Source organism: Primulina tabacum, chromosome 13 (assembly GCF_025594145.1).
Source record: "Primulina tabacum isolate GXHZ01 chromosome 13, ASM2559414v2, whole genome shotgun sequence".
In the NCBI taxonomy this organism is placed as follows: Eukaryota; Viridiplantae; Streptophyta; class Magnoliopsida; order Lamiales; family Gesneriaceae; genus Primulina; species Primulina tabacum.
In genome coordinates, this window is record NC_134562.1 from 34696237 (window position 1) to 34721054 (window position 24818).

Genomic DNA, 24818 nt, shown 5'->3' on the forward strand with positions numbered 1-24818 from the left:
ATATCGGTAGGGTTGATCCGTCTCACAGATAAAGATTCGTGAGATCGTCTCACAAAAGACCTACTCTTAATATTTATAATCTTTAAATCGAGCTTGAATATAATTAATTTGAACTTTTAATTTTTACAAATATTATTTGATTTGTTGAATCTCGATCGTATTTTTAAAACTGCACTCTCTTAAAGTTTTTTTTTTTTTTTTTATTGCCATGTTTACATGCACAAATTCGATCGGATAACGTAATTAAACATGGACAAATTCGATCGGATAACGTAATTTATTTTCTTGACATAAAAAAGTCAATGAATTAAATTAAATTCTTAATTGTTTGTATATAATTTTCCCCCTAATTATGGAGAGCCTTCAATTATAATCAAGTACGTCATAGTCTCATTTGCGTATATATGTTTGGACTATTGGACCACACAAGATTTTTTTTCCTTGGTCAATGAGTTATTCTTTTTCTGATACTTAATTTTTACCAATTATAATTCCATAAACTCAACCTTTTGTTGCAGATAAATTTCTTATTCATTAAATTAATTAATGAAGAGACGTACTTGATGTTGATGAAAATCGTGAGGCCGGTAGAGAGGTCGGATTTTATTTTGGAAGTCCGTGTTGTATTTTCGAATCTGAAAGCACAAACATGAACGTAAAAAAGGAGCCGGAAGGTTGTTCAGAAGTAGCTCTTCCAACACTCAAATCAGATAATAGGAAAATAGAGAGAATACTGTATGTGTTCAGAGTGAGTAAGTAGATTAATTAAAAAACAATAAATGGAACATGATATTTATAGAAGGAGAATCCCTACGTGAATAGAATTTTTTGATGACTAAAACCGTTGGAATCCTTCCCCCTGTTGACTCTAGATTCTCATAATATTAGATAATGTTAGATTATATCTCTATGAGCCTTATCTTTGTGGATGACATATTGATATATCTAACTTGGAGCTCATTTGAGGCATGGACTTGTCTGTTGTGTTAGTTGACATTTAATGGTGTGAGGTCCACATTAAATAAAATAATAAAAATCATATATCCCACGTCGAAAATTTTATAAAAACTGAACGAGAGAATTAGTTCAGTTATTGTATCCCAAAATTAAAAACTTTTCAACTTTAATAAAAAAAAGAGTGGATAGAAAAAAGAGTGTATTTTTTTTGAGTGCAGAATTCTCTTGTGTGAGTTAGAGAAATCGGGTTGGGAGTGATAAATATTGAGTGTATTAGTGTATAACTTGTTGTAATATTTCTTCCAGTTATAAAAGTTGCTGTGTTCCGTGTACGTAGCCTATACGTAAATCTTTGTGTTCTTGTTGATTATTTTATTCCATAATTTTTGGATACTATATTCTCATCGTGGTGGGCATTGTATGTAATTTCCCACGTGTTGTATTGAGCTCGTTCAAGTTTTTATGGAGGCCCAGCTAAGGAGGTCGGCAAACCCCTTGGTCAATCGCTGTGATAATATGTATTGGGAGGTAGCTATGACCTTCATTGGGAGGTCCGTGAAGTCCTTGAAGAATCGATAGATACATATATATGAGAGATCGGTTGCGATGAGCACTGAGACGACCTTCTAACAAATCTAAGTAAATGTGACACAAGGTGAGTTCCTAGCTATCCTGATGGATTTGGGTAAATGAAATGACCTTTTCGTGAATTCGAATCATTAAGATATCTCTCGGAACTAACTAGATTGAGCATGACTTCTCTCGGGCTTTCAAGAGTGGACCGAGTCCATCTCTTGACTATCACTGGTCTTTCCCCATCCCATTATTTTGAGGGCCGTCGACTCAAAAATATTCAAAGTTAATCTTCCATTGGACTCGAAAATTCAAAGCTGCCAACTTTGCATTAATGATTATATACTTTGAAAATCTATAGTTTAAAAAAATTTGTGAGAAAGAGTGCAAAAACTAAAGAATTCTTCAACTTGAAATAATAGTTTTGGGTCTCGCTCATATATTTGTTGTCCTTTTCCTTTCAAGTAACAAATTATTTATTTAAACCCACTAAAATCTACCCACTGTTTATAAATGATTCACGTGGGTATCTAAATTAGCACGGCAGTAGTCAAATTGTCTCTTATGTAAATAAATCTTGAATCTTGATGCTTGACGATGGTGTTTGGGAACTCTGTCGCTGTTTCTTGTGTTTTTGCAGTTTGTTGTTTCGGGCTACTGAAATTATCTGAGTCACAGGTGCCAAAAGACGAAGGTAAGCGGCTGAATTATTTCTCCTTTCGAAAAAGTACGACACTTTTCTGGCGGATGCCCTGAAACTGGATTGTATAAAAGATTGGTTTTCTTGATACCAATATTGAATGAAAGAAGATTAAGGAACATATGAGATTGTAGTGAAAGCTGATAAATCTTTTGGTGAAGAAAGAGATTAAATATTTAGTAAATACTGAGGAGTTGGGTGTGGAATTGAGAAAGAAACTTGACGACAAGTTAAAATGGAATTCATCATCTTTTTTAGTTCACGTGTTCCTTTATGTTGATTGTGAGAATGAGATTTTGAGAAATCGTGACTGAGGAAAGCATGTTTCTCATGCCAGTTGGATGATTTTCAGCAAAGCGGCTGAAGATAAATTGCCATATTCTAGGATATCCCTATGGTAACTTGATCGGGAATTTTTAAGGTTAAAATTGATGGGATTAAATCTTGGACTTAATTGTATTTAATGTATAAGGAAAGGAGAAATTTTTTAGTAAGCACATATTTTGGTACTTTCACATCAAGTACAATGTTGTTTTGCAATCTCTCAAGTTTTGGCTACTAGTCTTTCAACTTATCTCATGCTTTTAAAAATTTATTTTGTGATTAGTGGATGCCCTACAACAAATAGCCAATGAACTTGGCGCAAAATTTTGGAGATTCAATGCTGATTTATGTGAAGTTGAGATGGTTGGAATTTCACAAACTGCTCCCAGTGGCTCCGATGGTTATGTTGATTGTGATTGCAGTTTTGCCAACAACACTGTCTGCCATGTCACAAGAATGTATGATGCTCAAATATTCAATTTTCTCAGCAGCTATGTTGATTTAAATGTTTGCAATTATTATCTTAATTTGATGTACGTCTGTGAATGTGATTTTCATATAGCCTTACATTTTTTTAAAAAAGCACTCAGTACAAGTTATGATGTGTTATTTGCAGCAGGTTGGCATCATACCATTCTGAATTATATTTGTAGTCTTTGGATTTTTCCATTTCGGATAAGATTTTGTTATGTGGTTCCCAGGAGTAAATATACCTGTGCATGAAATCTTAGGTGCATTTTTTTGCAATTCTCAAATTGGTGTAACTGGGCATGTTTAGATATGTGCAGTCTGATCATGTCTAAGCTTTCCTGCGAATCCAAGAACAGTATCAACATAAGTGGGACGTTCTTCATTTTCTGAATGGAGATTATGTTAATTTTAATAGCATTAGCTCTTAAAAGTGCGTGCCAGCATTCAATGAGAAATGAATGACATTTATCTACATAAATTCTAACGGATTCATTTTTGACACGATGGGGTTTCTTTTTTCTTTTTTTGTCCCCTTTTATTTGTAGTATAAGACAAATACCTCATGATTTTCCCTCGCACTGGCTACGACCTTAAAGATTTATGTTTTCTGCTTTACTGCAGTGTCATTAAGAGCTTCAATCTTCCGGGGACTCTTCCGCCTTCTATTTTGAAGCTTCCCTACCTCCAAGATGTGTAAGTTCTGAAGACCAAAATGATTTCTAGATTATACATTCTATCCGACTTTCATGCTTAGTTTGGCTCAACGTAATCTGACTTTTGGTTTATTTCAGTGATTTTGCCTACAATCTCCTTACTGGAACAATTCCAAAAGAATGGGCTTTAACACGATTGAACTTTATGTAGGCTTTATCTTATACATGTTGGTTTTTAATGCATATTGTTTGTTTATTGTTTCTTTGATAAACTTTAATGATTTCAAATGTTTATGCAGATCTGTTCTTGTGAACCGCTTATCAGGGGAAATTCCTAAGTTGTTGGGAAACATTACAAGCCTCACTTACCTGTATGCCTTAACCTAATCCCCCCTTGGTTGTTTTCTGACATAATTCATGACTGAAAAATGGAAGTTAGGCCATATATACTTTTCAAAGGCAATTAAAATGTTGTTTTTTAATCATGTTTTCATTTTTCTCGGAAGGCTAGTTACAAATTCCAAAGGATGAAGTCACTAGGTCAAATGTGTGATTTATATTTGAAGAATGCTGTTGCAGAGTACTGTCCATGTTTGGCTTAAAGAAAGGAAAAATGACCGTGCCTTATATTAAAAATGTAATTGTTGACATTTGACCAGGAACCTTGAAGCTAACCAATTTTCTGGGACTATCCCTTCTGAGCTTGGAAGGCTGATTAATTTGAATACTCTGTAAGAACTGCTTATGTGTAATTTTAATCTTTAAATCATAGTTATGATATAGGCCTATGACCAGCAGTTTCATTATCTAAGGCGTTGATTGAATCGCAGGATGTTGTCCTCCAACCAACTAACAGGGCAGTTACCAATGTCTTTTTCAAGATTAATTAACTTAAACGATTTGTAAGTACATTCTATTATCATCCATAATCTAATTTAGTTTTTATTTTTTTTGGAATTCTCTGTTTTGTTGAATAGTATTTCTATTGCATTGCAGTAGGATAAATGATCTCAACTTAAGTGGGAGAATTCCGGACTTCATTCACAACTGGAGACTTCTCACCAAATTGTAAGATATCATCATGTTTCCTGTTTTGAATATTTATGGAAATTTCTTTTTGTGTACCTGTTATGGTTATTGAATGTTTAAATGTTTAATAAAGAGAAATGCAAGCTAGTGGACTGGAAGGGCCTATCCCCTTTAACATATCTTATCTGAATGCATTAACCGACCTGTAAGTATTTTACAATACTAAGTTTGACGCCAGCCTTTTACTCGCCTCGTCTGGCTCTTGCATACCTGTCAAAAAAACTTCTGATAAATTATCTTTTACAGGAGAATTAGTGATTTAAAAGGGCCACCTCAGGAATTTCCATTGTTACGGAGCTCGACACGCTTGGAAACATTGTATAACAAAATCAAAATATCTCATCAAGAGGGTTCTTCATTATTATTATTATCTATCTAATGGCTCCTTTTGTTGTAGGGTGTTGAGAAATTGTAACATTACCGCCGAGATTCCTGCATATGTCTGGAAATTCAGACTTCTGCAAATGTTGTGAGTGACATTACTATATATTAGAATGGATATGCTGATAGCTATATGTTTTATGTTGGCTTTTCGACCTCCTTTTCCTTCACTCTAGTCAAAAGCAGCCCTCTTTCCATGCCTTTTTCTCTCATTCATGGAATCTCTAGATTGTCACTTGGTTTTGGAGGCCACATTTGACCATATTTTTTTTTTCTTTTTTCCCTTTTGCAGAAGGTTTGAATCTATAATATTTTTTCTTGGGACTTGTAATCTTTTCTCCTGTATTTTTACTCTCTTAGCCAGCTATTTGGTTCAGATACATACAAAATCTGTCCACTGGTGACCATCAAACATCAACGAATTGAGTTTGATGGATTTTTCAAGTTCTTTTCTGACTTCTGTAGAACAGAGAAATGTTACCACTCAAGGGAACCTGAATTTCCTTAAGATGATGTGAAAAGAAAAGTAGAACCAATGGTGTTCCTTAAGTCAATACGGTAAACTAAGTAAAACAAATGTTCCTTAATGAAAGTAAATGCTTCTGTCTTAACAATTTGATTTGTAAATGTTTTTAATTCTGTGAACTTAGTGTATGCTGAGTTGGAAGACATGAGGACCCATATCCTCTGGGGGAAAAATGACAGTACTGGAATTTACTGGTGTTGATATTGAATACCTATTTTATGGAGATTGGTAGTATGATAACCTACATTGTGTTCGCAATTCAATCCATTTTGATCCTTGAGCTCTCCTTTGAATGATTTAAAATTTCATCTCATTAGTTATCCTCATGCTATTGTATCGTTCAGATATTAAACTGACTGGCGTGATCATGTTACTCTTTCAATCACATTTTCTCGTACCAGAGTGCACTTCCTCTTTTTTGGAAAAATAAAAAACTATTTATCCGAGCATTAATGAAAAATGACATTCTAAATCGGTATTGACTGTATTTTTCATTCATGCTCATCGACAGGGATGTCAGTTTCAATAAGCTAATGGGAGGGATTCAAAATAACATTGCCAGAAATCTGAAATTTGTGTGAGTGTTAATATAATGTTCTGCTTTGTTTTCTTTGATGAACTATCATTTTAGAGAAAGAATGTAGCCTGATGGAAATATGATAATATGTTACAAATCATGCTTTTCTCTTCTTACTTACCCTGGTTCACTTCTTTTCTGGTGCATTTTCTCAGCCAGAAATGTTATCCTTGGCTAGGTTTTCTAACCACATGATCTCACTTATGTAGTTTTTTGACTGGCAACATGCTGAGTGGAAATATACCTGGAACAATCTTGAAGGATGGAGGCAACATGTATGTTTTGTATTTTAATAATCACGAGACAATGTTCTGGTTCATTTTATTTCTTACACTAAACAATATACTCCCTTTCAAATTCTTGGCATAAAATTAACAGTTCTTGCTTTTTATGCTCGATATTTCACATGAACAGTTTTAATTCAAATTCTCCACCTAAGGTCATCATTTATGGACACTTGACAGAACCGTGGGTTTCTTTTTCTTTTTTTTAATCCTAAAAGTTTTCTGTTGGATTTTCAAAATGGAAATTATAAAGTTAAAGGGGCTTACTTGACCCTGAAAAATTGACAAATGTTTACATCATAAAATTGATTGTTAGATGATTATTATTGCATTATTGCATCCTTATCACATTACTATACCGAAAACAACAACTAGCTTTCTGTTTTGATGTAGTGACCTGTCTTACAACAACTTTACTTTGCAAGGCCCCGATGATCCCGCTTGTCAGCAAAACACGTAAATTCATCAGTATTTTACCTTATTAAGTTGATCTGACTTTCACTTTTCCAATATATTTAGTTGTTTCTTGCTGTTTTTTTTTTCTGTATTAGGAATCGAGTGGTTAACTTGTTCAAAGGCTCATCGACAGTGAATACACCGTAAGATGCATTTTGGCCTCGTATTGTTTTTTGCCTCATTAATGATCAGTAATATGGACTAGTCTGAAAGATAGCAAGTTGGTAACTTGAGTTCTCCTCTGATGCTAACTCTTCCCATACTTGCTCTTCAACAGAGGACGAATCCTTCCATGTACCAAGGATTTATTCTGTCCTAGTTGTAAGTATGCTATCCATTTCTCCCTTCGAAAAAGTAGTATGTTTTTGAAGTGACCAAAATTTGATTCTATCATTTTCGTACTTTGGATTTTGATTATCCTTTATTATTTTTGTTTGGTTTCAGTGTATAGAGCTTCTCAATAACTTTCTTTCGTTTGTGCAAACCTGAGAATTATTAAAAGTTGTAATCTAGAGCTCTTTGTTTGTTTATGACAGATAGGTGCTCTTTATATGTTAATTGTGGTGGGGAAGATTTAACCATCAACGAAGGCAATAGAAAAGTTACTTATGAAGGAGACGTAGGAGGTGATTCCACAAAATATTTAAGTGCTAACTATTGGGGCTTTACTAGCACTGGAGATTTCATGGATGAACCTACTTATCAAAATTCACGTTTTATCAAAGACACATCCGTTTCAAATCTGTCTGACTTGTATGTCACAGCACGCCTTAGTCCTCTTTCGATGACATATTTTCACTACTGCCTGGAAAATGGGAGTTACAATGTGACCCTGTACTTTGCTGAAATTCTTTTCACAAATGATGATACATATAACAGTCTTGGCCGGCGGATGTTCAATATATACATCCAGGTTGTTTGTTTGAAAAAATGACACACTATCTGCACCATGACTTGTACTATTTTACTGATATACCATTACTGCGACAGGGAAAACTAGTTAGGGAAGATTTTAATATCGAAGATGAGGCTCATGGAGCTCGAAGGCCTGTGATTAGAGATTTTAATGCCACGGTGGAAGATGGTACCTTGGAGATTAGATTTTACTGGGCAAGCAAAGGGACTATACGTATTCCTAACAGAGGAGATTATGGTCCACTTGTATCAGCTATTTCGGTCAATCCTAGTTAGTTCTTCCTATCATTTTCTTTGTTGTCCTTTCCTTAATGTTACTTTACTTACTGACAATAATGCCGATGTCGATGGCTTCTACGGCATGAGACTAGATACGCAATAATTTAGTGGTAGTTGCAAGCTCTGATATTGAATGTTGTCATGTTCTGGCTCTCATAGTCTTCTTAAGTCATTAAACTGCATCTGTTCCAGAGAACTGAGAAATGTTTTCTTCCTTGGTTGGAGTAGGTTCACACAAATCTAATGTAATGACTTTATAACTTGACCAACCTGAGAATCTAATATTACTCTTTACGTCCAGTCCTGAGGTACCAGACCAAAAACCTTATTTTATTAATAAATTTAAATTTATTTCAAGATTTAAGTGTGAGAATTTGTTATTTGCATTACTTGTTAAATGCCTCTCACCCATAGGAAGAAGAGCGAGAACATGACAATATTTTCCATAAAGCAGTGAATGGGTTTTTTATAGTTGCTTTACCCCGTTATCTTACGCTAGCCAAAGTTTGGGTAAGTACTTAAGAGCCTTTACTTCAGGAGTTGCAATGTACTAAAAGTTGTAGTCGGAGTCAAATCTCGTCTTACTTATCCTTTGTTTCTCTGTGCAAAGGTTGTGATACCTTCGTTTACATGCTCGTTTTGTTTATTTGGTTCTTTAATTGTTGAAAGTGGGTGAAATTGGAAGATGTCTTTTGGTAGATTTGTTAATACCCTAGAAACACCAAAAACAGTTTTATTACCTTATAATACCAATAGGAATGGCTAACATGCTAGTATCAAATAAATTTGAATCCAGTTGAGTGATGTTTTATGAAAAATTTAGTTTCGTAAGTATTCTTATATCTGTCTACTTTTCTTTGCAGATTTCAAAGTTTGTTCATATGGTAAACATAAGAATGTTACTGCTTACGTTGTTGCTGCAGTACTTTCAGTGTGTGTTATATTGGCAATTTTAGGCATCCTTTGGTGGAAAGGTTATCTAACAAGCAGGAGACAATCAGGGATAGGTAATGTGCCGAATCCTTTAAATTTGATAGAACATTTCTTGATTTATAAACAATCAGAACTTTTTAATTTATTCATGGACATATACCATATACATTTCTTGCAACTGAGGGTATATATATACACATGTTCGAACACGTGGAATTTAAAGAGGCCTATTGTATATATTATTATTTTCAAGAGTCAAATATAAAGGCTCATTTATACTTCTCACTGACAGATTTGAAAGGTCTAGAATTGCAAACTATTGCTTTTACGCTGAAACAAATTAGAACTGCTACCAACAACTTTGATGCTGCAAACAAGATTGGAGAAGGGGGTTTTGGTCCTGTGTACAAGGTAGTGGTTTTTTACAACAAATTTCTTGTTCTTTATTCCTACTTCTGTAATTCCTATCATCTGATGGAGAAACTGTTGCAGGGTCTACTATCCGATGGGACAGTAATTGCCGTGAAGCAGCTCTCCTCTAGATCAAGACAAGGAAACCGTGAATTTTTGAATGAGATTGGCATGATTTCTTGTTTACAACATCCGAATCTTGTTAAGTTGTATGGATGCTGTATTGAAGGAGATCAATTGCTGGTGGTATACGAGTACATGGAAAACAACAGCCTCGCCCAAGTTCTGTTTGGTAGTAATTTAATGATTCAATAAAATTCCATACGTCTTATGCATCTTTTGCCTTCATTAGCCATTAACTATAGTTGGATGATACTTTCCAGGGTCAAAGGAAAGCAAGTTGATGCTGAACTGGCCAACTCGGTTTTCGATCTGTATTGGAATTGCTAGAGGATTAGCTTTTCTTCACGATGAATCAAGACTGAAAATTGTTCACCGAGACATCAAAGCTACAAATGTGCTTCTAGATAAAGATCTAAATCCGAAAATCTCAGATTTCGGGTTGGCTAGGCTTAACGAAGACGAGAATACACATATAAGCACCAAAGTTGCTGGAACAATGTGAGTTCATCCCATTGACGGCGTATCAGTTTGAATTTTTCTTCCCATTAACTTGATATATTCTTTCATCTTGTGCAGAGGATACATGGCACCTGAATATGCATTATGGGGTTATCTGACAGACAAAGCCGATGTTTACAGCTTTGGAGTTGTCATCTTGGAAATAGTCAGTGGCAAAAGCAACAACAATTACATGCCCAGTCATAACTTCATTTGCCTTCTAGACTGGGTACGCTAAAAATAATTGAAATCAGATTCAGGTTGATTGAATAGTAGAACACATATCTTTTATACCATACATCAACCTAAATTCAAGTTTTGATTGCTATATCACTTAGGCAGCCACACAAAACCAGTAGGAGCAATTGTAGCTCCCATCTTCCATTTACATGTGAAAAATTCTTCAAAACCGTTGCTTTCCACTCAAAATATCTGTACGACTGTCATAATTTTGCAGGCTAATCACTTACAAGAGAACAAAAACATTGAAGAACTAGTGGACTCGAGCCTGGATTCTCAAGCGAACAAAGAGGAAATGGAAAGGGTGGTGAAAATAGCACTCCTGTGCACAAATTCCACACCATCTATCAGGCCTACAATGTCTGAGGTTGTCCAAATGCTTGAAGGTAAAATGGCCATTCCAGATTTGCTACCAGAAGGAAGCACATATACCAATGATGTCCGGTTTAAAGCCATTAAAGACTTCAACCATGAGAGGCGAAGCCAAAGTTCTGGTGCAATCCAAAAGCAGAATTCAACTATTATACGAACAGATGCAAGTTTCACTTCTTCTAGCTCTAGTGTCTATGAAACCACTAGAGATACCCGATTACATCAATGAGCTATGTTATTATTTCGCGTTGTGTATTTTGTAACTTATATATTTTAGAGGTCGTGAAGAATTGGTTTTATGGGAACTCTCCTCCCTACTGCTTCTCACTCTAGTTCAGAAGAGGATTGATGTACAGTTTACACATTAGAGCATTGTTGTAAATAACATTACATTTTGAAGGGCATAGTAACATGTTGGGCAGCATTATTTATTTCCCATTTTGAGAGCTCACCAAATTTATCTGTGTTATATTTCAGGAGCCAAATGATGACACATTATTTCTCAAGTTGAATTTCTTTTTAGAAAGGGAATTAAGGATGATGTGTTATTTTTACATTGATGTGAAGTTGATATTGACACGCCTACAATGAAGATGGGGTTTGAGATTTCACTAAGTTTGCCCTTGATTTACAATTTTTAGAAGACAAATAGCGATTCATCATCAATTACAACAATGAGGTCAAATTAGGAATTTCCTATTTGACTTTAAAATATATTGAAGATACAGTCAAGAAACCATATCAACTAGGGATGTAAACTATTCAAATCAACTCAAATAATACTAGGTTTGAGCTTGATTCATTTAAGATTGATAAAGGCTTGAGATCGGCTCGAGCTCGATTTGTCTTGAAATTACTAAGCTCGCGAAAAGCTCGAACTTGGCTCGTTAAAAACTCGTTTATCATGTTAATCAAATCGGGTTCGAGCTTGGTTCATTAATAACTCGTTTATCTCTTTAACAAGTCCGACTTCAGCTCGGCTCGTTTTCGAGCTCGTAAAGCATACTATTGAGCTCTTGTTTGAGCTTATTAAAAATTAAATATATCTTTGACTAATTTTAAATTTGATATAAAAGTTTAAATTCATTCATAGATAATCAAAACGACAAACATAACAACTAAAAATATATAAATGAGTCGAGCTCGAGCTCGCGAGCCTATTAACGAACATTTTTGCGAGCTCACGAGTCGAATATCCTTAGGTTCGAGCTTGGTTTGATTAAATTGTCGAGCTCGAAATCCAGCTCGAGCTTGGCTTGATACGATTAAGAAACGAAATCAAACGAACTTTTTATCGAGCCGAGCTCCGAATAGCTCGCGAACGATTTGGTTCGTTTACATCCTTAACTTCAACCATAGGTGAATCAAGAAATCATAATAAGAACACGTTTTATTAATTTTATCTAGAATATATTGATATTTTTGGACATCAAAATTTCATTTAATATTCGGTAAGATGTGTTTTTTTTTTTTTTTTAAAGGAAAAGATAAACAAAATAGATTAGAATAATTACTTTCCATTCCAAATATTAAGATAAAAGAAGACATGAGGTGTTCCATTATTACACCAGTAGAAGTGGAGAAAATCTTGAAAAGAATTCGATCATTCTTTCATTCTCCTCCATTCGCTTGGTCTTCCTATCAAAACACTGTTAATGGCGACTTTTGAGAGTTTTTGCATTAAATGACTTGTAGCCAACAACCAAGATATTTCACTTAAATTGGCCTTATCTTATACTTAAATTTTTTTGGTTGTAGACAATATATTTATATCAATTACTATATTGAATTTCTAACAAAATTTTGGTAGGTTTTATATGACAATTCCTGATAATCCGAAATTGATCACCCCTCTTTTCATGATTGTGAAATTATTACCTCTTTTTGATAACAAACGCTATATTACCAATTTTTATTATGAATTTACTCGTGTCTCACAAACTAATTACAAACAATGATGAAACTAGAAATATATATTTTTATATATAAAAATATCGTCGGTACAAACACACAAAATGATTTTTTTTTTCCATAATTTTGAGATAATTCTTTCACACGTGTGAGTCCCAGGGATAGGTAATACGCGTTCCAAAACTCTGTTCGTTCGTACTAGTGAAAATTGCATTTATTGTCTTCTTTTTGTTGATTTTTCAATGCATGAGAAAAGTGAGAGAGGGGCCCTCAACCTGGCGTGGCTTTGAATTTCAGGGTTGGTATCGATGCTATTCAATACAGGTGCAGTATATTTAACATCTGATATATTAGAAAATAGAGTCATGGCTTCTATATCTCAACACACACAAAAAAAAAAATTTAATCCATGATTTCTATCCAATTTTTAAGAAATCATCAAACAAAATAATCAGAATTGTGGAAACATACCAGAATCCATGATTTGTAGTCAATGTTTGGTGATATCTTCAATCTGCAGATTTCCTTTTAAGCCAGAGAATTTTGTTGATGAGATACAAACTTGAAAAATTATATGCAGATTGGAACCATAACCATTGTTTTATAATTAAACAAGTTTTATTATTTTTAATTTGGTTTCTCGATAAACCAAAAATATTATATATGATATCCACACAATAATATCATGACATTTAAGTCTTAAGTCAATTCTTATTCTAAATTAGATCACATAAATTTATAACTTATTTTATTGATGACATATAAACATATATAATTACATTTATGGCCCTGAAAATTCACCACTACCTGATTTTAACTTTATAAGATAATATTAAACTTTCTGATTCATCTTCAGTATATAATGTCGCTTGCATGCATATAATTTATGAGTTTTAAAGTCACAGGAGATGTCGGCTGTTCTTGAATTCCTACTTTCGTTCAGGTACACGCTGATCATTTTTCTGTGCTTGGAAGCAAGATTCGTTTCGGGTCAGAGTAATAATCTCCCTGAGGAAGAAAGTAAGATCCCCTTTCTTACATTTGAAGCACTTTTTTCATAGCCTCCTTATTTAAAGGTTGTGTAGATTTATATTTAATAGCATGATCTTAGCAGAGAATGCTCTTCTTGAAATAGCTGATCAATTGGGAAAAAAGGACTGGGACTTCAAGCTTAATCCCATGTGACGGAAACTCAAACTGGAATACGTCTAAAAGAGCTGATATGCCGTGGTACAACAATTCTGTCATCTGTGATTGTTCTTACACCGATGGAGCATGCCATGTGCAAAAAATGTAGGTTTTTTCCGGCTGAAGGAAAGTTTCTTTCATTTTTTTTTTATCAGTGCTGTTCTGACTAATGACCTTGAATTAGTCGTTTTCGGCTGTTGAACTCTGTGCAAATCTCATAGAATGTACTTTCTGATATGTTGTTTGCTTGACAACTATTAGATAATCATATCTCGCATCTATTGGAATATTTATGAACTTAGGCTTAAATAATATCCTCAAGCCATGCAAATTGTGTACCATATGTTTGTGGAATACTTAAAATCATCCACCTAAACATAGTTATAGATTTCAATTTGGCATGCCGTTCACTGAGTTAAGTCTTTGGTTCTTTGCCAACAGATTTCTTAAAGGACAGGATTTAGCTGGTGTCCTCCCGCCTTCCCTGGCAAAGCTACCCTATCTAAATACAATGTATCTAGAACTTCAATGTGTTTTATTCCACAAAACAATTAAGTAATTGTATCGCTGATGAGGACTTCATCCGATGGTTGCAGTGATCTTACTCGCAATTTCCTTAGTGGAACGATCCCTCCAGAATGGGCATCTACTAACTTAGAATACCTGTGAGATTCAACGAAAGCTTAATTTTATCACACCCTCTGATGATAATTAATCTTCGTATTTCATCATGAGTGGTGTTTCTGCAGGTCTGTCATTGTAAACCGCTTATCCGGCCCCATACCGAAATACTTGGGAAACATTACTACACTTGTATATATGTGAGAAACTCTATCTCGCGATATACACAAGGATATTTTGTGTATCACTGCATATATGTTTTGTTTAAGATCACGTCCCTGTTTAGTTATGAAGCCTATTGAGTTTTCAGGAGTCTGGAGAGCAACCAATTTAATGGGACCGTTCCGGCAGAGCTAGGGAAACTGATCAACTTGGAGAACCTGTGAGGCATTTTATGTGGGATTAAAAGTTGAATTTATTTTCAAATAGATGGTGCTATAACACCTTTCTTATTTTTGGCTAACGCAGAATCCGAAGTGACAATAATTTAACTGGTGAGTTGCCAAAGGAGCTAAATAATCTAACGAACTTGACAGAACTGTGAGTATCGTAGTTAAATTTCTGCGCAATGAGAGAAAATCATTATGTTATATCATTTTTTTTTAATGCAGTAGGCTAAGCAGCAATCGCTTCTCTGGAAACATACCGAGTTTTCTAAGTTGGACACAACTCCAGATGTTGTAAGTTCTGTCCAAACAGAAATAATATGTGATGCCATATTTAAAGTGATTTCCTTAATAGATTTATGTCTCTAAAAGAGAGATGCAGGCCAGTGGTTTTGAAGGACCGATTCATTCTAGTATTTCGGTTTTGAAGAATTTAACTGAACTGTGAGTAAAAATCTTGTGCATATCTTTTCCAGTTCTGTCTAAATATTGTTTCAAGAACTTTGTTTAACATAACATTAAAGATTGTGTCTCATATATAAATGTTGTCTTGTGACAACATGAAGCAGAATAATATAATACACAAATAAACTTAATTAAAAATAACACAGAGATAATTATTCAAGTTGTGAGATGTCTCATGACAAAATAATCATTAGAAAAAAAATCGAGTTTACAAAATCAATATCAGTGAAGAAATGAAAAACTATGTTATTTAACAAGTCAATGAAGTAAATTGTATCCTAAAATATCAATAACAAAAATAATCAAAACACAATAATGCAAAATCTTATCAAACACACGTTCTTTACATATTTATCTGTTCATGTTTACTATTGAACATGATTGTGATTATTATTACTACGATTACCTATGCAGAAGAATCAGTGACTTGAGTGGAGGAGCTTCGAAGTTTCCATTGCTGAGAGACATGACAAAAATGAACAAATTGTGAGCACCAATAATTATGCCAAAACCATCTGGACATTTTGATAGCTTTCATTCCTAATAAATATCAATTCAAAGACAAGTATTTTGGCTACAGGATGTTAAGGAGCTGCAATTTATCTGGGGAAATTCCGGGATACTTGAAAAATATGCCAGCATTGAAAATATTGTAACCTTTCATCCTAGTTCCTGTCTGATATCTGTCTATATGTTTTTATTCTGACTGAATTGTTACACATTTTTCCATGACTCACTCGCTTAATTTTCCTTGTACTTAAAGACGATTGACACATTGTTCATCTAAACATGTTGAGGGGAAAAATTAAAATTAAAGTTTTTCAATATTATTGTTTCTGATGCATTCTTCTTAAATTCTTGAACTCCCCTTTCTGTTCCTGTTACATTAACATTGAGCTAATCTTTTTCGTTCATTACAAATTTCACATCAACATTAATTATGAAACTCCTGTAACTTTGATGGCAGGGATCTAAGTTTTAACAGCTTGACAGGACAGATTCCAGATCTTGAAGGCCTCAACAACCTACAGAACACGTAACTGGACGCTATGCCATCTCTTCTTTAAAATTTTAAGACACTTTGTTTCAAAACTTTGTTGTCAAAAAACCAAGCGGTGGGAAAGCATGTCAATTAGTTCTTGTAATTTTGAAATAACAAAGCCGGGGCACTCCATTTCGGATAAGATTTTGTTATGTGGTTCCCAGGAGTAAATATACCTGTGCATGAAATCTTAGGTGCATTTTTTTGCAATTCTCAAATTGGTGTAACTGGGCATGTTTAGATATGTGCAGTCTGATCATGTCTAAGCTTTCCTGCGAATCCAAGAACAGTATCAACATAAGTGGGACGTTCTTCATTTTCTGAATGGAGATTATGTTAATTTTAATAGCATTAGCTCTTAAAAGTGCGTGCCAGCATTCAATGAGAAATGAATGACATTTATCTACATAAATTCTAACGGATTCATTTTTGACACGATGGGGTTTCTTTTTTCTTTTTTTGTCCCCTTTTATTTGTAGTATAAGACAAATACCTCATGATTTTCCCTCGCACTGGCTACGACCTTAAAGATTTATGTTTTCTGCTTTACTGCAGTGTCATTAAGAGCTTCAATCTTCCGGGGACTCTTCCGCCTTCTATTTTGAAGCTTCCCTACCTCCAAGATGTGTAAGTTCTGAAGACCAAAATGATTTCTAGATTATACATTCTATCCGACTTTCATGCTTAGTTTGGCTCAACGTAATCTGACTTTTGGTTTATTTCAGTGATTTTGCCTACAATCTCCTTACTGGAACAATTCCAAAAGAATGGGCTTTAACACGATTGAACTTTATGTAGGCTTTATCTTATACATGTTGGTTTTTAATGCATATTGTTTGTTTATTGTTTCTTTGATAAACTTTAATGATTTCAAATGTTTATGCAGATCTGTTCTTGTGAACCGCTTATCAGGGGAAATTCCTAAGTTGTTGGGAAACATTACAAGCCTCACTTACCTGTATGCCTTAACCTAATCCCCCCTTGGTTGTTTTCTGACATAATTCATGACTGAAAAATGGAAGTTAGGCCATATATACTTTTCAAAGGCAATTAAAATGTTGTTTTTTAATCATGTTTTCATTTTTCTCGGAAGGCTAGTTACAAATTCCAAAGGATGAAGTCACTAGGTCAAATGTGTGATTTATATTTGAAGAATGCTGTTGCAGAGTACTGTCCATGTTTGGCTTAAAGAAAGGAAAAATGACCGTGCCTTATATTAAAAATGTAATTGTTGACATTTGACCAGGAACCTTGAAGCTAACCAATTTTCTGGGACTATCCCTTCTGAGCTTGGAAGGCTGATTAATTTGAATACTCTGTAAGAACTGCTTATGTGTAATTTTAATCTTTAAATCATAGTTATAATATAGGCCTATGACCAGCAGTTTCATTATCTAAGGCGTTGATTGAATCGCAGGATGTTGTCCTCCAACCAACTAACAGGGCAGTTACCAATGTCTTTTTCAAGATTAATTAACTTAAACGATTTGTAAGTACATTCTATTATCATCCATAATCTAATTTAGTTTTTATTTTTTTTGGAATTCCCTGTTTTGTTGAATAGTATTTCTATTGCATTGCAGTAGGATAAATGATCTCAACTTAAGTGGGAGAATTCCGGACTTCATTCACAACTGGAGACTTCTCACCAAATTGTAAGATATCATCATGTTTCCTGTTTTGAATATTTATGGAAATTTCTTTTTGTGTACCTGTTATGGTTATTGAATGTTTAAATGTTTAATAAAGAGAAATGCAAGCTAGTGGACTGGAAGGGCCTATCCCCTTTAACATATCTTATCTGAATGCATTAACCGACCTGTAAGTATTTTACAATACTAAGTTTGACGCCAGCCTTTTACTCGCCTCGTCTGGCTCTTGCATACCTGTCAAAAAAACTTCTGATAAATTATCTTTTACAGGAGAATTAGTGATTTAAAAGGGCCACCTCAGGAATTTCCATTGTTACGGAGCTCGACACGCTTGGAAACATTGTATAACAAAATCAAAATATCTCATCAAGAGGGTTCTTCATTATTATTATTATCTATCTAATGGCTCCTTTTGTTGTAGGGTGTTGAGAAATTGTAACATTACCGCCGAGATTCCTGCATATGTCTGGAAATTCAGACTTCTGCAAATGTTGTGAGTGACATTACTATATATTAGAATGGATATGCTGATAGCTATATGTTTTATGTTGGCTTTTCGACCTCCTTTTCCTTCACTCTAGTCAAAAGCAGCCCTCTTTCCATGCCTTTTTCTCTCATTCATGGAATCTCTAGATTGTCACTTGGTTTTGGAGGCCACATTTGACCATATTTTTTTTTTCTTTTTTCCCTTTTGCAGAAGGTTTGAATCTATAATATTTTTTCTTGGGACTTGTAATCTTTTCTCCTGTATTTTTACTCTCTTAGCCAGCTATTTGGTTCAGATACATACAAAATCTGTCCACTGGTGACCATCAAACATCAACGAATTGAGTTTGATGGATTTTTCAAGTTCTTTTCTGACTTCTGTAGAACAGAGAAATGTTACCACTCAAGGGAACCTGAATTTCCTTAAGATGATGTGAAAAGAAAAGTAGAACCAATGGTGTTCCTTAAGTCAATACGGTAAACTAAGTAAAACAAATGTTCCTTAATGAAAGTAAATGCTTCTGTCTTAACAATTTGATTTGTAAATGTTTTTAATTCTGTGAACTTAGTGTATGCTGAGTTGGAAGACATGAGGACCCATATCCTCTGGGGGAAAAATGACAGTACTGGAATTTACTGGTGTTGATATTGAATACCTATTTTATGGAGATTGGTAGTATGATAACCTACATTGTGTTCGCAATTCAATCCATTTTGATCCTTGAGCTCTCCTTTGAATGATTTAAAATTTCATCTCATTAGTTATCCTCATGCTATTGTATCGTTCAGATATTAAACTGACTGGCGTGATCATGTTACTCTTTCAATCACATTTTCTCGTACCAGAGTGCACTTCCTCTTTTTTGGAAAAATAAAAAACTATTTATCCGAGCATTAATGAAAAATGACATTCTAAATCGGTATTGACTGTATTTTTCATTCATGCTCATCGACAGGGATGTCAGTTTCAATAAGCTAATGGGAGGGATTCAAAATAACATTGCCAGAAATCTGAAATTTGTGTGAGTGTTAATATAATGTTCTGCTTTGTTTTCTTTGATGAACTATCATTTTAGAGAAAGAATGTAGCCTGATGGAAATATGATAATATGTTACAAATCATGCTTTTCTCTTCTTACTTACCCTGGTTCACTTCTTTTCTGGTGCATTTTCTCAGCCAGAAATGTTATCCTTGGCTAGGTTTTCTAACCACATGATCTCACTTATGTAGTTTTTTGACTGGCAACATGCTGAGTGGAAATATACCTGGAACAATCTTGAAGGATGGAGGCAACATGTATGTTTTGTATTTTAATAATCACGAGACAATGTTCTGGTTCATTTTATTTCTTACACTAAACAATATACTCCCTTTCAAATTCTTGGCATAAAATTAACAGTTCTTGCTTTTTATGCTCGATATTTCACATGAACAGTTTTAATTCAAATTCTCCACCTAAGGTCATCATTTATGGACACTTGACAGAACCGTGGGTTTCTTTTTCTTTTTTTTAATCCTAAAAGTTTTCTGTTGGATTTTCAAAATGGAAATTATAAAGTTAAAGGGGCTTACTTGACCCTGAAAAATTGACAAATGTTTACATCATAAAATTGATTGTTAGATGATTATTATTGCATTATTGCATCCTTATCACATTACTATCCCGAAAACAACAACTAGCTTTCTGTTTTGATGTAGTGACCTGTCTTACAACAACTTTACTTTGCAAGGCCCCGATGATCCCGCTTGTCAGCAAAACACGTAAATTCATCAGTATTTTACCTTATTAAGTTGATCTGACTTTCACTTTTCCAATATATTTAGTTGTTTCTTGCTGTTTTTTTTTTCTGTATTAGGAATCGAGTGGTTAACTTGTTCAAAGGCTCATCGACAGTGAATACACCGTAAGATGCATTTTGGCCTCGTATTGTTTTTTGCCTCATTAATGATCAGTAATATGGACTAGTCTGAAAGATAGCAAGTTGGTAACTTGAGTTCTCCTCTGATGCTAACTCTTCCCATACTTGCTCTTCAACAGAGGACGAATCCTTCCATGTACCAAGGATTTATTCTGTCCTAGTTGTAAGTATGCTATCCATTTCTCCCTTCGAAAAAGTAGTATGTTTTTGAAGTGACCAAAATTTGATTCTATCATTTTCGTACTTTGGATTTTGATTATCCTTTATTATTTTTGTTTGGTTTCAGTGTATAGAGCTTCTCAATAACTTTCTTTCGTTTGTGCAAACCTGAGAATTATTAAAAGTTGTAATCTAGAGCTCTTTGTTTGTTTATGACAGATAGGTGCTCTTTATATGTTAATTGTGGTGGGGAAGATTTAACCATCAACGAAGGCAATAGAAAAGTTACTTATGAAGGAGACGTAGGAGGTGATTCCACAAAATATTTAAGTGCTAACTATTGGGGCTTTACTAGCACTGGAGATTTCATGGATGAACCTACTTATCAAAATTCACGTTTTATCAAAGACACATCCGTTTCAAATCTGTCTGACTTGTATGTCACAGCACGCCTTAGTCCTCTTTCGATGACATATTTTCACTACTGCCTGGAAAATGGGAGTTACAATGTGACCCTGTACTTTGCTGAAATTCTTTTCACAAATGATGATACATATAACAGTCTTGGCCGGCGGATGTTCAATATATACATCCAGGTTGTTTGTTTGAAAAAATGACACACTATCTGCACCATGACTTGTACTATTTTACTGATATACCATTACTGCGACAGGGAAAACTAGTTAGGGAAGATTTTAATATCGAAGATGAGGCTCATGGAGCTCGAAGGCCTGTGATTAGAGATTTTAATGCCACGGTGGAAGATGGTACCTTGGAGATTAGATTTTACTGGGCAAGCAAAGGGACTATACGTATTCCTAACAGAGGAGATTATGGTCCACTTGTATCAGCTATTTCGGTCAATCCTAGTTAGTTCTTCCTATCATTTTCTTTGTTGTCCTTTCCTTAATGTTACTTTACTTACTGACAATAATGCCGATGTCGATGGCTTCTACGGCATGAGACTAGATACGCAATAATTTAGTGGTAGTTGCAAGCTCTGATATTGAATGTTGTCATGTTCTGGCTCTCATAGTCTTCTTAAGTCATTAAACTGCATCTGTTCCAGAGAACTGAGAAATGTTTTCTTCCTTGGTTGGAGTAGGTTCACACAAATCTAATGTAATGACTTTATAACTTGACCAACCTGAGAATCTAATATTACTCTTTACGTCCAGTCCTGAGGTACCAGACCAAAAACCTTATTTTATTAATAAATTTAAATTTATTTCAAGATTTAAGTGTGAGAATTTGTTATTTGCATTACTTGTTAAATGCCTCTCACCCATAGGAAGAAGAGCGAGAACATGACAATATTTTCCATAAAGCAGTGAATGGGTTTTTTATAGTTGCTTTACCCCGTTATCTTACGCTAGCCAAAGTTTGGGTAAGTACTTAAGAGCCTTTACTTCAGGAGTTGCAATGTACTAAAAGTTGTAGTCGGAGTCAAATCTCGTCTTACTTATCCTTTGTTTCTCTGTGCAAAGGTTGTGATACCTTCGTTTACATGCTCGTTTTGTTTATTTGGTTCTTTAATTGTTGAAAGTGGGTGAAATTGGAAGATGTCTTTTGGTAGATTTGTTAATACCCTAGAAACACCAAAAACAGTTTTATTACCTTATAATACCAATAGGAATGGCTAACATGCTAGTATCAAATAAATTTGAATCCAGTTGAGTGATGTTTTATGAAAAATTTAGTTTCGTAAGTATTCTTATATCTGTCTACTTTTCTTTGCAGATTTCAAAGTTTGTTCATATGGTAAACATAAGAATGTTACTGCTTACGTTGTTGCTGCAGTACTTTCAGTGTGTGTTATATTGGCAATTTTAGGCATCCTTTGGTGGAAAGGTTATCTAACAAGCAGGAGACAATCAGGGATAGGTAATGTGCCGAATCCTTTAAATTTGATAGAACATTTCTTGATTTATAAACAATCAGAACTTTTTAATTTATTCATGGACATATACCATATACATTTCTTGCAACTGAGGGTATATATATACACATGTTCGAACACGTGGAATTTAAAGAGGCCTATTGTATATATTATTATTTTCAAGAGTCAAATATAAAGGCTCATTTATACTTCTCACTGACAGATTTGAAAGGTCTAGAATTGCAAACTATTGCTTTTACGCTGAAACAAATTAGAACTGCTACCAACAACTTTGATGCTGCAAACAAGATTGGAGAAGGGGGTTTTGGTCCTGTGTACAAGGTAGTGGTTTTTTACAACAAATTTCTTGTTCTTTATTCCTACTTCTGTAATTCCTATCATCTGATGGAGAAACTGTTGCAGGGTCTACTATCCGATGGGACAGTAATTGCCGTGAAGCAGCTCTCCTCTAGATCAAGACAAGGAAACCGTGAATTTTTGAATGAGATTGGCATGATTTCTTGTTTACAACATCCGAATCTTGTTAAGTTGTATGGATGCTGTATTGAAGGAGATCAATTGCTGGTGGTATACGAGTACATGGAAAACAACAGCCTCGCCCAAGTTCTGTTTGGTAGTAATTTAATGATTCAATAAAATTCCATACGTCTTATGCATCTTTTGCCTTCATTAGCCATTAACTATAGTTGGATGATACTTTCCAGGGTCAAAGGAAAGCAAGTTGATGCTGAACTGGCCAACTCGGTTTTCGATCTGTATTGGAATTGCTAGAGGATTAGCTTTTCTTCACGATGAATCAAGACTGAAAATTGTTCACCGAGACATCAAAGCTACAAATGTGCTTCTAGATAAAGATCTAAATCCGAAAATCTCAGATTTCGGGTTGGCTAGGCTTAACGAAGACGAGAATACACATATAAGCACCAAAGTTGCTGGAACAATGTGAGTTCATCCCATTGACGGCGTATCAGTTTGAATTTTTCTTCCCATTAACTTGATATATTCTTTCATCTTGTGCAGAGGATACATGGCACCTGAATATGCATTATGGGGTTATCTGACAGACAAAGCCGATGTTTACAGCTTTGGAGTTGTCATCTTGGAAATAGTCAGTGGCAAAAGCAACAACAATTACATGCCCAGTCATAACTTCATTTGCCTTCTAGACTGGGTACGCTAAAAATAATTGAAATCAGATTCAGGTTGATTGAATAGTAGAACACATATCTTTTATACCATACATCAACCTAAATTCAAGTTTTGATTGCTATATCACTTAGGCAGCCACACAAAACCAGTAGGAGCAATTGTAGCTCCCATCTTCCATTTACATGTGAAAAATTCTTCAAAACCGTTGCTTTCCACTCAAAATATCTGTACGACTGTCATAATTTTGCAGGCTAATCACTTACAAGAGAACAAAAACATTGAAGAACTAGTGGACTCGAGCCTGGATTCTCAAGCGAACAAAGAGGAAATGGAAAGGGTGGTGAAAATAGCACTCCTGTGCACAAATTCCACACCATCTATCAGGCCTACAATGTCTGAGGTTGTCCAAATGCTTGAAGGTAAAATGGCCATTCCAGATTTGCTACCAGAAGGAAGCACATATACCAATGATGTCCGGTTTAAAGCCATTAAAGACTTCAACCATGAGAGGCGAAGCCAAAGTTCTGGTGCAATCCAAAAGCAGAATTCAACTATTATACGAACAGATGCAAGTTTCACTTCTTCTAGCTCTAGTGTCTATGAAACCACTAGAGATACCCGATTACATCAATGAGCTATGTTATTATTTCGCGTTGTGTATTTTGTAACTTATATATTTTAGAGGTCGTGAAGAATTGGTTTTATGGGAACTCTCCTCCCTACTGCTTCTCACTCTAGTTCAGAAGAGGATTGATGTACAGTTTACACATTAGAGCATTGTTGTAAATAACATTACATTTTGAAGGGCATAGTAACATGTTGGGCAGCATTATTTATTTCCCATTTTGAGAGCTCACCAAATTTATCTGTGTTATATTTCAGGAGCCAAATGATGACACATTATTTCTCAAGTTGAATTTCTTTTTAGAAAGGGAATTAAGGATGATGTGTTATTTTTACATTGATGTGAAGTTGATATTGACACGCCTACAATGAAGATGGGGTTTGAGATTTCACTAAGTTTGCCCTTGATTTACAATTTTTAGAAGACAAATAGCGATTCATCATCAATTAGAAAAATGAAGTCAAATTAGGAATTTCCTATTTGACTTTAAAATATATTGAAGATACAGTCAAGAAACCATATCAACTAGGGATGTAAACTATTCAAATCAAC

General features: G+C 34.6%; 1 protein-coding gene and 1 pseudogene across 1 annotated transcript; both read left to right on the top strand.

Moving 5' to 3' along the window:
• The first annotated feature begins 1904 nt into the window (after positions 1-1904).
• LOC142522060 (uncharacterized) lies at positions 1905-24482 on the top strand. Its single transcript, XM_075625228.1, has 46 exons — positions 1905-2224; positions 2838-3012; positions 3647-3718; positions 3817-3885; positions 3978-4049; positions 4338-4409; positions 4509-4580; positions 4675-4746; positions 4841-4912; positions 5014-5085; positions 5165-5236; positions 6186-6251; positions 6461-6526; positions 6929-6991; positions 7087-7134; positions 7269-7312; positions 7528-7904; positions 7982-8177; positions 9049-9192; positions 9411-9529; positions 9611-9821; positions 9913-10150; positions 10229-10379; positions 10608-10988; positions 16860-17002; positions 17101-17169; positions 17262-17333; positions 17622-17693; positions 17793-17864; positions 17959-18030; positions 18125-18196; positions 18298-18369; positions 18449-18520; positions 19470-19535; positions 19745-19810; positions 20213-20275; positions 20371-20418; positions 20553-20596; positions 20812-21188; positions 21266-21461; positions 22333-22476; positions 22695-22813; positions 22895-23105; positions 23197-23434; positions 23513-23663; positions 23892-24482. Exons 1-46 carry the CDS (start codon positions 2128-2130, stop codon positions 24273-24275), a joined length of 5844 nt encoding a protein of 1947 aa, XP_075481343.1. The 5' UTR covers positions 1905-2127; the 3' UTR covers positions 24276-24482.
• LOC142523017 (putative LRR receptor-like serine/threonine-protein kinase At1g53440) lies at positions 13510-16500 on the top strand (annotated as a pseudogene).
• Positions 24483-24818: the final 336 nt, after the last annotated feature.